This window comes from Rana temporaria, chromosome 1, assembly GCF_905171775.1.
Source record: "Rana temporaria chromosome 1, aRanTem1.1, whole genome shotgun sequence".
NCBI classification, from domain to species: Eukaryota; Metazoa; Chordata; class Amphibia; order Anura; family Ranidae; genus Rana; species Rana temporaria.
Window position 1 is genome coordinate 409,072,484 of NC_053489.1, and position 14,356 is coordinate 409,086,839.

At 38.9% G+C, this 14,356-nt stretch overlaps 1 protein-coding gene across 1 annotated transcript in view; it reads left to right on the top strand.

The window, feature by feature from the left end:
- Window positions 1-14,356, top strand: part of FRAS1 (Fraser extracellular matrix complex subunit 1) — a 660,838-nt gene that overhangs the window by 468,958 nt on the left and 177,524 nt on the right. Inside the window, exons 28-31 of the mRNA XM_040324225.1 lie at window positions 2,028-2,112; window positions 4,132-4,452; window positions 8,955-9,108; window positions 11,642-11,823. Coding sequence (XP_040180159.1) covers window positions 2,028-2,112; window positions 4,132-4,452; window positions 8,955-9,108; window positions 11,642-11,823 — 742 coding nt within the window. The remainder of the gene's footprint in view (window positions 1-2,027; window positions 2,113-4,131; window positions 4,453-8,954; window positions 9,109-11,641; window positions 11,824-14,356) is intronic.

Consider the following 14,356-nt stretch of genomic DNA (forward strand, 5'->3'; position numbering starts at 1 on the left):
TTACGTTTAAATGTTGGGGTTTATGGGATTATGATCTGGAGAGAAAATTTAAAGTGGAACTTAAAATGCTTTTAAAGGCAGAAGGTTTTTTTATCTTAACCACTTGCCTTCCAGGCCAATTCTGACATTTCGCTCCTACATGTACTTGGAACCCCCAAACATTATATATATTTTTTTAGTTGAGGTTCTATAGTATAAAATGGTGAGTGTTGCAATTTTTTTGTCACACGTTTTTTGTACAGCGTTTTTTTCAAATGCAATTTTTGGGGGGGAAAAAAACACTTTCATGAATTAAAAAAAACCCACTAAAGTTAGCCCAATTTTTTGGTATATTGTGAAAGATAATGTCATGCCGAATAAATAGATAACATATCAGGTTTTAAATTGTGTCTGCCCGTGGAATTATGGCAGACTACGTTGCTTACAATTCTCCATAGGCAACACTTTAAACGCCTTTAAAAGGGTTACCAGTTGCACAGGAGGTTTAGTACTAGAATTATTGCTCTCACTCTGACGTTCACGACAATACCTCACATGTGTGGTGCAATCACAGTTTATATGCACGCGGGAGTAACGTATACATTCACATTAGCACGTAAGCACGGTGGGACGGGGGGCGCTTGAATATTTTTATATATATATATTATTATATATTTTATAAAAAAATGTTAATGAACTTTATTGCTATCATAAGGGATGAACAACATCCCTTGTGACAGCATGGGAATGGACAGGTCCTCTTTATGGATTGAATTGGGGTCAATTAGACCCCAAATCTCTCCTCTTGCCTCCCATGCAGCCGATCAGACACACTGCTGATGCCAGGTAAACAAAGAGCTGAAACCTGAAGTAACGACATAACTTGTTGCTCCCAGTTTCCAGGGTTACAGAGAGAGGCTCCTGGCCTCCGTGATGAGACCAGACAGTCCAACAGAGGCGGCTGCAGGAGGGGGGTGGGACCCCCTTCTGCCACCTGCAGATCAGCTAGCCAATCAGATCACTTCTGCAAAAAAAGGGAATCGCCGGCTGAAGAAATACATGCTGGAATGATGCCTGTAGGTGCATTGAACCATTGAAACCGGGGGACGTCCCTGGACGTTCACCCGGTGGGAAGTGGTTAATGCATTCTATGCATTAAGATAAAAACAAACTTCTGTGTGCAGCAGCACCCCCCATCATTGGTGGGAGCCAATGGCGCCTGCTGCTGTCAATAAAAATCACTGAGCCAATGAGGAGAGAGAAGGATCAGGGCCGAGCCACGGCTTCATGTCTGAATGGACACACCAGGCAGCGGCTTGGCCCAGGTGCCCCCATAGCAAGCTGCTTGCTATGGGGCTCTGCATCTTTTTAGCCTGCTGTATCTTACACTGACCATACTGGATTTTGTAAGTGCTGCATTTTAAGCAATTAAACACTTTATTACACTATCCACGCCTTTCTGTGGCTTTTCATGGAGGAGCCATCTTTGCAGATGATTTGGATGTGAGCTGGTTTTATCACTAAAAAGGAGATACACATATATACAGTTTTAGTTTGAATTGATATCTGGTCCATATATAAACAGCTGGCCTATGCTGTATGATTTATGAAGGGGTATATCGGATGAAGAAAAGATTCCCTTTACTACATGCCTGGTGGTCACTTGGTGGCCGATGTAATCTGGTGAGCGCTTTGATATACCACTTCGGGTGAATCACATTGCACCCACGGTGATTGGAATATACATAGAAGATCCACTATTTATATTATACAGCAATGTTTGATATGAATATGGACTTTTATTGACAATAATATTTTGTTTGTGCACTTTTATTCATGAAATTATTAGCAAGTATTTGATCATTTATATCTGTTGCGCCCTTTATTGTTTTATTTTTATGTTTTTTATTGCTGTCTATCACTGAGATTTCCCATCATTTGCAACCCTGGTGCGAAAATTGTCTCTGTGGCATAAAGCTCTGCAGAGCCTCAGCAACCATCTAATAATAAAATATACATTATTCAAATTTTATTTTTCTTATATACAGGAGTGGCGTCTTCTCCTTAAAAGTCAGCGATGGCCAGCTGTTCTCCCAAACAAAAGCCATCAATGTTCAAGCTGTGTCGACAAAGGTGATATAAAAATACTTAAACACTTATCTTTCTCTCAATTAAATGATGTTAGATAAGAGCATTTCAGCAAATTGTTAAAAAAAATGCTCAGTGAAAAACATAAGGGCTCATGCACATGGAAGATGAATTTGCAGGTGTTTGGGTGTGCATCATAAAATATAACTGTATCTGTGGCACAGGGAAACCCCTGCTGCTGCGTAATTTTGGCCATTGGAAAGATTACAAAATACTGTGTGTGGGTACTTGTGTGTAAATGGCAGTTCTTACGTTTACAGTAGCACTTGGATGCTGGAAAATATACCCACACGTGCACCTGTAAACCTAAGCATATTTTGTAATTATTTCAAATGGGCAGATTTACGCAGATGCTGGGGTTCTAGGGCACTACAAATACAGACAACATTTTTACTGTTCAGCCATATGACTGCAAATGCATCCATGTGCATGAGCCCTAAAAAAAAAAAAAAAAAACCTTCCTTACATCCAGCTTCCAATCGCCTCGTGTAGGCGTCTGAGTGATGTTATTGCGGGGTGCTGGAAAGCTGAGGATCCAAAATCTCAGGAGAACAACATTGTGCAGGAATGCATTCTTGTGGAATCTGGGATCCTTGGCCTGCCCAGGATCCTGCAAAAAGCCTGGGAATGTCATACTCAGGGGATCCCACAGCTGGGATGTAAAGTATTTTTTGTTTTTCTTTCAGTTTTTGAATCCCTTTCAGTTCCATTTTTATATGGGATTATGGGGAGATAGCAAGATAAGCGGACCTAGCATTGCCAGCACGTCATTGCCATTGCAAGTCATGTGTATGTAGCATATAAGCAAACTGTACTGTATGTCCAAGCTGTATAGTTTCTTTACCTTTAAAGCGCAACTCCACTTTTGTTGAGAAAAAAACATTCCCCTCTGGGTAATTTATGTACACTACAAGGATTTTAACAAACTTTGTTGCAAAGTCCTACTTTTTGTTATTCTGAAGTTTGTTCCTCTGTGCCCCTGTGAGTGAGTCTAATGGGAGTGGTTTCATAATTATGAACCAGCTGTTGCATTATCAGGGCTCTGATGAGGACAATTGCTGGGTCTGCATCCCTTTAAACAGTATTTTCTATTGGGAGTATCTTATCAAAAATGACAATTTTGTTGCAGGGGATGCCAAAAATCTGACTTGTATCTTAGTAAGCAGGAAATTATGTTTCCGGGGGGCATTCTGTCTACAGAACATCTCCAGGTAGCCATATTGCATCGCATTTTACAGAAAATGACAGTGGCTGCAAATTGAAAAGGATAGGTAATTTTTATTAAGATTCAAATACAGTATGACTTGTATCGCAATTGTATTTTTTTTATCTTTTATTTTTTTTTCCATGAAAGTGGAGTTACCCTTTAAACAAAATAATAAATGCACGTGATTTTGTGGAGGAACAAAATATGCATTTTTTTTACAGGAGCCTGCAAAACTGATCGCACTGGTCATGGGTGTAGTGTTGGGCTCATGCACACTTTCCTTCCAGCTTTCTGCTCATATCCCCATATGGGTTGCCAGTTAGAAAGCTGGAGGAACAATGAATGGACTAGGAGCATGCTGATCAGCACTCTTGTAGTCCATTGAAAACTACAAGCACATCAGTAAAAGAAAACTGCGCTTGTGTGCGAAGGGTCCTCCGCACAGCCACACCAATTTGTGGAGGAGAGGAACACCTGCCTACTGTCACAGGGATAACTCAGGGGGTGTAATGCTTAGGAGCATGTTATATGTTATGCCCAAATCCAAATGTGAGTGTGGATAGGATTGGTAGTATATATTTATTCACAGATATCTCTGAATAAATGATGTGGCTGTGCACACAGTTGGGAGGAGGGGGGTTGTTTTCTGGTTGCTTGGCACCATGTTTCACCCTAAATGTGGGAGTAACATGGTCTTTTAGGTGGAGATATCCAATAAAGTCTTTCGTATCACTGTTGTGCCTTACGGTTTATAATGTCTCATTTGCTAATTAAGTTTGCATTTTGTTTTACACCAGGCACCATACATACTGAGGAAGGAGGTAATGCTAGTTGGCAAAGGAGAAATTGGAGCTCTTACTAGTTCTGTCTTAGACCTGAGAGATGATGATAATGCCCAGGATGTTGTAGTTGTCGTTCTTGAGGCTCCTAAACATGGACAGCTGGTTATTCCCCCAGGGAATACACCCATCCATAAGTTCCGGCTCGATGATATTAAAAATGGAGTGCTGCATTACAATCATGATGGCTCTGACACTCAGGGTGATGCCATTCTCTTTCAATTTAATGACGGATACTACTTTGAAAATATCCTCTTCCATATCAAAGTGTCTGAAAAGGTATTTGATGTATTAAAAATACTTGACTTGTATTACCAATTGCATTTCAACATACAGTAGGTCACATACCGTACTTTATATGACACCAAGAAATCCTTATTATGTGGCTTATTTAACTACTAGCCGACCAGCCACCGTCATTATACGGCGGCAGGTCGGCTCTTCTGGGCGAGAGCCCGTAGCTATACGCCCCCGACTCCCGTGCGTGTGCCCGGCGGGCTCGATCGCCACCGGGCACCCGCGATTGCTCGTTACAGAGCGGGGACCGGGAGCTGTGTGTGTAAACACACAGCTCTCGGTCCTGTCAGCAGGGGAAATGCTGATCTTCTGTTCATACAATGTATGAACAGAGGATCAGTGTTTCCCCTAGTGAGGCCACTCCCCCCCCCACAGTAAGAACACACAGGGACATACTTAACCCCTTCCCCACCCCCTAGTGTTAACCCCTTCACTGCCAGTGGCATTTTTATAGTAATCCAATGCATTTTTATAGCACTGATCGCTATAAAAATGCCAATGGTCCCAAAAATGTGTCAAAAGTGTCCGAAGTGTCCGCCATTATGTCGCAGTACCGAAAAAAAATCGCTGATCGCCGCCATTACTAGTAAAAAAAATATATTAATAAAAATGCCATAAAAATACCCCCTATTTTGTAAATGCTATAACTTTTGCGCAAACCAATCAATAAACGCTTATTGCGATTTTTTTTTTAAGAAAAATAGGTAGAAGAATACGTATCGGCCTAAACTGAGGGAAAAAAATGTTTTTGTCGCTCTATTTTTGTTTATAGCGCAAAAAATAAAAACCGCAGAGGTGATAAAATACCACCAAAAGAAAGCTCTATTTGTGGGAAAAAAAGGACGCCAATTTTGTTTGGGAGCCACGTCGCACGACCGCGCAATTGTCAGTTAAAGCGGCGCAGTCCCGAATCGCAAAAAGTGCTCTGGTCTTTGACCAGCAATATGGTCCAAGGGTTAAGTGGTTAAAGTGTAAAAGGGGAAGATTTGCTATGTTATAGAAGTTACTGTTTTTTTTTATGTTAATCATCTTTAAGCAGTCCTTTAATAAAATGTACCTTTTTTTCAGGAAAGCCTCTAAAAAAAATAGCAGTGTACTTCCTGGTATGTGAGGGTGGCTAGGCTTATGTTCATGCTGCAATGTGAAATGTAAGGTACTGCTGCCTCTGACAGCTAGTCTCAGGAATTTTTTGTGAGATGTGTTGTCAGTACAATGTTGCTTACTCTTCTTGCTGGAGGCCCTTACATGAGGAAGCAAACATACTTTTTATCAAAATGGCTGTCTCCACACAGAAACACAGTACCAGAAAAGGCAATGTAAGTAAGTAATTGGGAAAGACCAGCTGAAGAGAGACCACAGACAATGCTGGTTAGTAGCTGTTTGTCGTCCACCCCCTATTTAATTTTTTTTTAGAACACAGCTTCCAGAGTTGAGGCCCACGTGTATTCAGTAGTCTAACTTTACCAAATGTAATATACTCTCTTGTTCTTCATTTAATGCCTTCTGAGCTTTAGGTATAGGAGACATTCAATTTTGGCTAGTACTTTTATTGACATGCTGTGGATTACTACAATAAGGTTTCAGGATCTTTTTGTATGGTAGTGTGCGGTCATCCCCCTCTTCCTTCCAGCCTGGAGCGGTGTAATACCTATCTTGAAAGCAAGGATAAGGATGACCAAGCTAAAAGAATTCACCTTCCAAAATAATTCAGTAATGGCAGCTTCTGCATATCTGTGACTTAAAAAGAATTATATAAAATCATTATACACAGCAAGGAATACACTTTATGATATGACTAATTAATTGCTGAAACTATTCATCTGTAGTATTTATGTTCCATATTTTCCAGAGGCAAGTTTTAATGGATACAAGTAAAAACTTTTCAGTTATTTCAAGCATACTTTTCCTTAATAATATAACCTTAAAGGACTGCATGGATTGTGACTACTTGAAAGAAATTGAATTTCTGCTCAATGAACTTGAATAGTACTTTCAGTTGGTAATGGTTTAATGAAGGATTATGAGTGTGTCACTTGAGAACGAGCTGGCCAGAGCACTGTATTTTCAGTCGTGTTCTTGTAGAGTGTTTATGTATCACATTTACAGATGCTGTTACTGGTTAAGCTGAGACACGCTAAAGCTTTCTATCAGGATTTTAAGAATGAACATACAGGATAATCAATCCAAGCGTTCCACACTATGTTGTTTACTGAAACAATAATAGAAATTTGTAATTGCATCACTTATGATGATGGAAATGTCCTTTGTTTCTGCTCATTGCTGTTAGGTACCTCAATGCATTGCTGTTTGTTTTTGTGTATATTAACCACTTAACCCCCGGACCAATTATGCAGCTAAAGGACCAGGCCCCTTTTTTGCGATTCGGCACTGCATCGCTTTAACTGACAATTGCGCGGTCGTGCGACGTGGATCCCAAACAAAATTGACGTCCTTTTTTCCCCACAAATAGAGCTTTCTTTTGGTGGTATTTGATAACCTCTGCAGTTTTTAATTTTTTGCACTATAAACAAAAATAGAGTGACAATTTTGAAAAAAAAATCAATATTTTTTTTTTTTTGCTATAATAAATATCCCCCAAAAATATATATAAAACAATTTTTTTTCCTCAATTTAGGCCGAAACGTATTCTTCTACATATTTTTGGTAAGAAAAAATGCAGTAAGCGTTTATTGATTGGTTTGCGCAAAAGTTATAGCGTCTACAAAATAGGAGATAGCTTTATGGTATTTTTATTAATATTTTATTTTTTACTAGTAATGACGGTGATCAGCGACTTTTATCGTAACTGCGACATTATGGCGGACACATCGGACACTTTTGACACTATTTTGGGACCATTGTAATTTTTACAGCAAACAGTGCTATAAAAATGCACTGATTACTGTGAAAATGGCACTGGCAGTGAAGGGGTTAAACTGTATGGGGCGCTAAAGGGGTTAAGCATTCCCTAATGTGTGTTTCTTACTGTAGGGGGCGTAGCTGGGCGTGTGACGTCACTGATCGTCATTCCCTATGACAGGGAACAGACGATCAGTGACAGGCTCACTAGAAAGTACGGGGAGAGGTTTGTTTATACTTACCTCTCCCCGTACTTCAGCTCTGTCCCCCGATCGCGGGACACGGAGCACAGGTGGCGTGCTCGCGACCCACGGCTGGGCTTCTTAAAGAAGACGTACCTGTACGTCCATATGCCCAGCCGTGCAATTCTGCCGACATATTTAGTCGTGCGGCGGTCCTTAAGCTGTTAATATTACAAAGTACACTATATTACCAAAAGTATTGGGACGCCTGCCTTTACTCGCATATGAACTTTAATGGCATCCCAGTCTCAGTCCGTAGGGTTCAATATTGAGTTGGCCCACCCTTTGCAGCTCAACCCTTCTGGGAAGGCAGTGCACAAGGTTTATGAGTATGTCTATGTGAATGTTTGTCCATTCTTACAGAAGGGCATTTGTGAGGTCAGGCACTGATGTGCACGAGAAGGCCTGGCTCGCAGTCTCCGCTCTTATTCATCCCAAAGGTATATTTGGTAATATAGTGTATATGGCAAGTGTACGGTATCTAACATAGTTTGAAAATATGCATTTCACATCTTGTAGTTATGGCATGCTGTAATTTGACTTGGACTCCTATAGATATATAGATACATTAAGATGAGACTGAAAACCCTGAAGTATGCACACTTCAGCAACTTGGGTTCTGACCTCAAAGGTTTATAAGTAACAACAGAAAAATACAGTTTGTATTGTAATCACCCAACTCTGTGTTAATTAGGCTAGCCATAGTGATAGATGAAAAAAATATATACATATTCCAGATTCCTCCATTTATGCCAACTGCACTGAAGGAGGAATCCCCCTAGCCAGGCTATAGCACTCTCACAGTCAGCAGATTATCCAGAGAATTGGACCATGTAGTTGTTCCGAAGATGATGATAACAAGTACGTATGAGTATTCCAAGTGTCTGAGCCCAGGTTCACACTGGGCTGCGGGAAGTAAGCTGAACTCGCACAATTTCACTCCCGCATAGCAATCTCGATTTTGGACGTGTTTGCAAGAAAAATTACTCTGGCACTTCAGTTTTCGGTCAAACGTCTAGGCCTCATTGTGGCTTCTGGTTGCAGAGACTATGTGATCATAGCCTAGGGTGAGGGAGCTTGGGAGCTGGATTTTAATAAGTCTGCCATCTACTTTATCCTTATTTTAGAACTTGAGTTTTGATGAGCATTCATATAAATTGAAGCTTAAAGTTGTACTTTTACAAAACATAAAGTACTAAGGACAGTATTAAGTTATTTTAATGTATTCACTGGAACTTGCATTGGCGGTATTAGCAAGGATTACAGAAAAGTTGTATAATTAACATTTTAATGAATATTTTTTTTATATGTAGAAATAGCCTGAATCAGCAAAGTTAACATGAGAATGATGAACTGATTTTTCTTTTTCTCTTTCTCTGACAGATAAATGGAGGACTTCAACTTGTATTAAACTCTGCTGTATGGGTTCCAGAGGGAGGAATGCTTCAGATTTCAAGCAGGCTGCTGCAGTCTAGGGCATTTGGTGCTGCTGACTCTGAAATCGTATACACAATTACAAGTGAACGCCCAAAATATGGTAACTACTAATTGGGAAGTTAATGGAAGATGTCAGGAATCATCAGTTATATTCATTCATACCAAAATGGCATTTTTAAACTATAGTAACTAGGAATGAGCGAATGTGCCTATTTTCAGTTTGCAAGGTGTTCCCTGAACCCTCCTTAAATTTAGAAAATTCCAAACTTATATAACGACCAATAAAAACACATAAGTAACAGTGTCTGAATAGTGTGTAAGCACCTTGGTTAGGCTGCAGTGTTCGAGGTAGAGACAAGGCAGGTTGCATCCTTAATTAATAATTTGAATGTGTAACTTCAGAGACAATAGCCAAAAATAGTGTGCAGTCACTGGACCATATGTTAGCAGCTTTTTCAGGCCACAATATAAGAGGGAGGAATAAGGTAGGTGTTATGCTTATTCAAAATTGAATTGTATATTACTTCAGACACTATAGGCACAAATATTGCACAGTGGCTGGACAGTAAGCAAACAGCTTCATTATGCTGCAATATAAGTGGGAGAGATGAGGCAGATATCCTAAAACAAAGGTTAGAGTATATCATTTTAGAGATAATAGCCAAACAAATTGCATAGCGGCTGGACAGTATGTAGGCAGCATTATTAGGCTACAATATAAGAGGGAGAGTGAAAGCAGGCTGTATTCTGAAATAAAAATGTGTGTATTTTTTGACAGACAACAGCCAAACATTGTAAAGTGGATGGACAACATGTAAGCAGCTTCTTAAGCCCACAGTGTATGAGCAAGAGAAAAGACAGATTTGATCTTGAAATAAAAAAAAAGAGTGTATTATTTCAGAGAAAAAGACACAAATAGTGTACAGTCACTGGGCTGTATATAGGCAGCTTGATTAGGGAGTAATGCAAGAGGGAAAGATAAGGCAGATTTTATCTTTAAACAAACATTAGAGTATGTTATTTAAGAGACAATAGCCACACATATTGTACAGTGGTTGGAATATATGTAATTATTAGTAAGGCTGCAATGAGTGAGAAATGAAGCAGGTTTTATCTTCAAAAAGGCATTTTAACTAAATTACCACAAGTATTGTTCAGTGCCTAGACAGTATGCAGGCAGCTTGCTTAGGCTGCAATACAGGAGGAAGACTTTTTTTTTTCTTGAAATAAAAGTTAGAATGTATTACTTGAGAGACAAATAGACACACATATTTTGCTTGCTAGAGCACTGGACTAAGCCTCAAACTTGGAGACATAGAGCATAAATAAACTTGCAGCAAACATTTCACAGTTTGCAGCTTAGTTACAGCTGTGGAAACATTGTGTGTGAGTGCCTGAACACCATAATAGGCTACAAAATGTATGGTGCAATGCAGGATTTACCCTACAGGAAACAAGTTTTTGTTACTGAGGTCCAGCTATAATATGAGTGACACAATTACAGTGCCAGAGCACCAATATAGATCAGGAGAAATGGCAGGAGATAGCGATGGTGGGAGACCAGCAGAAGTGGCAGTAGCTGAAAGGCTATCAGGGATAGCAGAAGCAGGTAATGGCGGCAGGCCAGCAGTGGTTGCAGAAGCTAGTTATGGTGACAGACCAGCAGAGGTGGAAGCAACTGGTAGTAAATTGCTGGTGGTATTTAAATATCTGTAATAAATAATTACAATGTTTTTTGAAAATCATATAAATTAGAAGAACATTGCTTAGATGTATCCTTGCAAGAGGTGCATAATACAACAGTTGTTAATAAAATGCAGAAATTAGGAAGCTGGTAAGATGTTGCCACAACCACCAAATAACAAAGCTGAAAGCAGCAACTGAATTTTAAAATGCTCTTTGGGGACAATGTAATAATAGCATTGAATGTTATAAGGAAACATGTAAATTTGGAAACCTCCGCTCCACTTTATTCTTATGAGAGGTGTATAATGCAACAGGTGTTCAGTAAGAAGCAACTACACAGATAACTGAAAGCTCACAAGTGGCATTTAATTTTTTTGTGGAGATGATTGTATTTTACATACATTTCCAACAGCATACAAATGGAAAGTGGCTTTCTTTTTGCCACTTAGTTTATGGAATGGAGTACATGCTAGCATGACTGAATAGCTGGAAAATAACTGTCTTGGGGAGGAATATTATATGTATTACATATTTGTGTTTTTCATTGCATATACTACCTGTGATGTCTATTACATGTTTGTGCTTTATTTAGAAAAATCTCATCAAGAAGGTTTATCTAACTCATGAGATGAGCAATAATAGTCACTCATGTCTTGTACCAGGCTCAGATAGTACTTTAGTTGGTAAATGTCTTCTCTCTCTTTGCAAAACAGCCATGCTATGGCTCATTGGAGTGGTAGAAGCTAGCTAATTGTTATAATCAGCTTTGAATTTATTCTGGCCCCTAATGTAATGCCAACAATTATGGGTATATGTTGAAGATCTGCGTGCTATGATAGATCAGTCTTCACCCTATGTTCCTTATAGTATGTCCCTTATACCCATGGAAAAATGCATTTTTATTTTTTCCTAAACCAGTCAATTGACATAGAATTAATTTTTTCCAGGTGAAGTTGTGCTTTTGGCTCCTATGTCTGCTGATGGACCTGCAGATAGCTGGCAGCGTTTGCCTGATGGAAGATTTGCCACACCAACCACTTCATTTACACAAAAGGACATCGATGAGGGCCTGTTATGGTATCGGCACTCAGGGTCCCACTCACAAGGAAGAGACTCATTTAGCTTTCAGGTACATAATAATGTAGAGTTTGTAAATATATGATAATATACCTCTTATTAGTATCCAAGGTTGATATATTTTTTTAAACATAATGTTTTTGTTTTTTTTACTTATAATGCTTTGAAAGACTCTGGTCCTTTGGGGCGTGGTGCTGCAGCCCAATTTAAAGAAGCAGGAGTGGGGTGTGAAACAGTATGGGTAAAGATAGGTTCCACTAATGCTCCTGAATGCTGGCCCATACAGGCAGCTTTAACCTGCCTCCTGTGCTATGGGTGTAGTGTACCTCTATGTGATGGTGTATTAGAAGTACACTTACAGCTGTCATCCCATGCATTGGGGAAATTCAGTCCTTGAGGATACAGTGTATCCAAACAATGAATCCAATATATCTCCTTCTTTTCACCAGGAAATGTGTGTGTGTGTGTGTGTGTGTATATATGTATGTATATATATATATATATATATATATATATATATATATATATATCCCGTCATGGCCAAAAATATTACAATTACAAATGTTTGGGCATTGTCACGTTTATTTCTTTTGATTTTATTGGTATGACACAAAAAAGTGCAGAAACAGAAAGTCAAATCTGACCTTATTGGGGATTTTTTTGTTCAAATTCTGTCCATATAGCAACAGAACACAACATGATGGGAACAGTAAACATCAAAATACACCCCACTGAGGTTCTAACCTTTCCCATCTATACTGTAGAAGTTGTGTTTTTGTTGCTGTCTGCCCTCATTGGAGATATTTCCTATTGTCTCCTCTTCCAGCTAATATTCTGTTTAAAGCTAGTAAGTAAATGGCGCTGGTAGGTTTTATGACTGATCTACTGTATTTAAAACAAAAACAAAAAGTTTGGGAGTGGCTTGGGTTTTAACTCCCATGAAAAAAAACATTGGGATGCCTTTGCAATTTACTTCAAAAAGAAGGGAAAGATATATACTTGGCTCTTGTGCCTTCATTAGATCATTGCAAGTATTAGAATGAGATAAGTGTGTTTGTTCCAGGAATTGAAGCACACAGAGTTCATCCTAGTCATTATTACAAGGACCTCTTGATTATTGTACACTCATAATCCATCAGTATGGGTGATTAAAGCATTTTGCAAAGTAACGCACTAGATAACTCCGACAGATAAGGAGTGACCTGGGAATGGTTCATGCGGATGTAAGCAAATCTTCTGTAGAATGCCCCTAAATTACTGCTGTCTTCTTTTAATGAACTTACTACCCATTGCTCTCAGAGGAAAATTATCTTTAAATAAGAACATAAAATCAACTTGCAAAACACACCTGCCACTATGTTTTCTAAATAACTTGAAGTTAGCTATTTTTTTATTAAAAGCTGATGGTAATTTAAGTGTGAGATATAAACATGTCTAGATCTGTGATAATCCATAGCCCTTGTCTGGCCTCGCAGGACCATCATTCTCTCTTTTTTTTCTTCAACCAACCTTTCTTTTTTTTTTTACAAATGTATACTTTCACAGACATAATATACTGTTTTCATTGACAAAGCTGTTTGTTTTGATGGTAACTTTATTTGTGTGTGTACCCTGTAATTTATTTTATAGTTGAATTTTCAAAAAGTAGTATAAAAGATAAAAAGTGACTTTGCTTATTGCAGCTGGTCAAAAGTGTGTTTTTGTTTCCATGCATATGCCAGCAATATTTAGATTTAGCTATTTAGCTATTTAAATGTTTTTACTACTAACAACACGGCTTTTAAAGGATAAGACAATAACACTTTTTAGGTGGCTGCTACTTTTTTAGTGTATTATATCCCTTATTGGTTTGAGCATTAGTTCGCCATTTTTCATTTTAAAGGATAAGCTCACCTTTTTTTTGTTTCGAAATTTCAGCTCCCCTATGCACCAATATAGCATTCATGGACCTTTTTTGCAAAAATATCAAAGCTTTCCATTAAATCTACAGACACGTACCTTACTGTCCTTCATCCATGATTCCAATTGTCCTTCATCCATGATTCTAAACGTATCTATTGCTTCTGTCTTACGCCCTTACAGACTTTAGGTCATGACACAGGAATGAGTTGACCAGATGATCTCATTAGCACACACCCAGCATCGTCTACCCTCCCATTCCCAGCTGCACGTTTTTTAAATGAAATGCAATCAATCAATGATCACCCTTCTCACTAAATACACAATCAGATTGCATTGTGTATGGCCATCTTTATACAAGTACAAGGTATTGGAGAGAAACACTCAGCTTTCAAGCCTTGTTCACATCTTTGCATAGCGGGAACTCAAATCCCCACATGCTTCTTCATTTATTTATCACACATAGGGCAGCCCACCCGCCCAAAATAAGCTTCAGAACTTTTTTCACATTCACATCTGTGCATTTTCCTGCATTTCAAAATGCGCTGCACCAAAAATCGCAGTAAAAAACGCACAAAGCTCCACTCTAAGAAAAAGTTCTGAAGCATCTTTTGGGCGATTACTGTGTGTAGGGCAGCCCATTCAGGCTGATGGGCTGCCTTATGTGTGATGAGTTAAAATGCTCC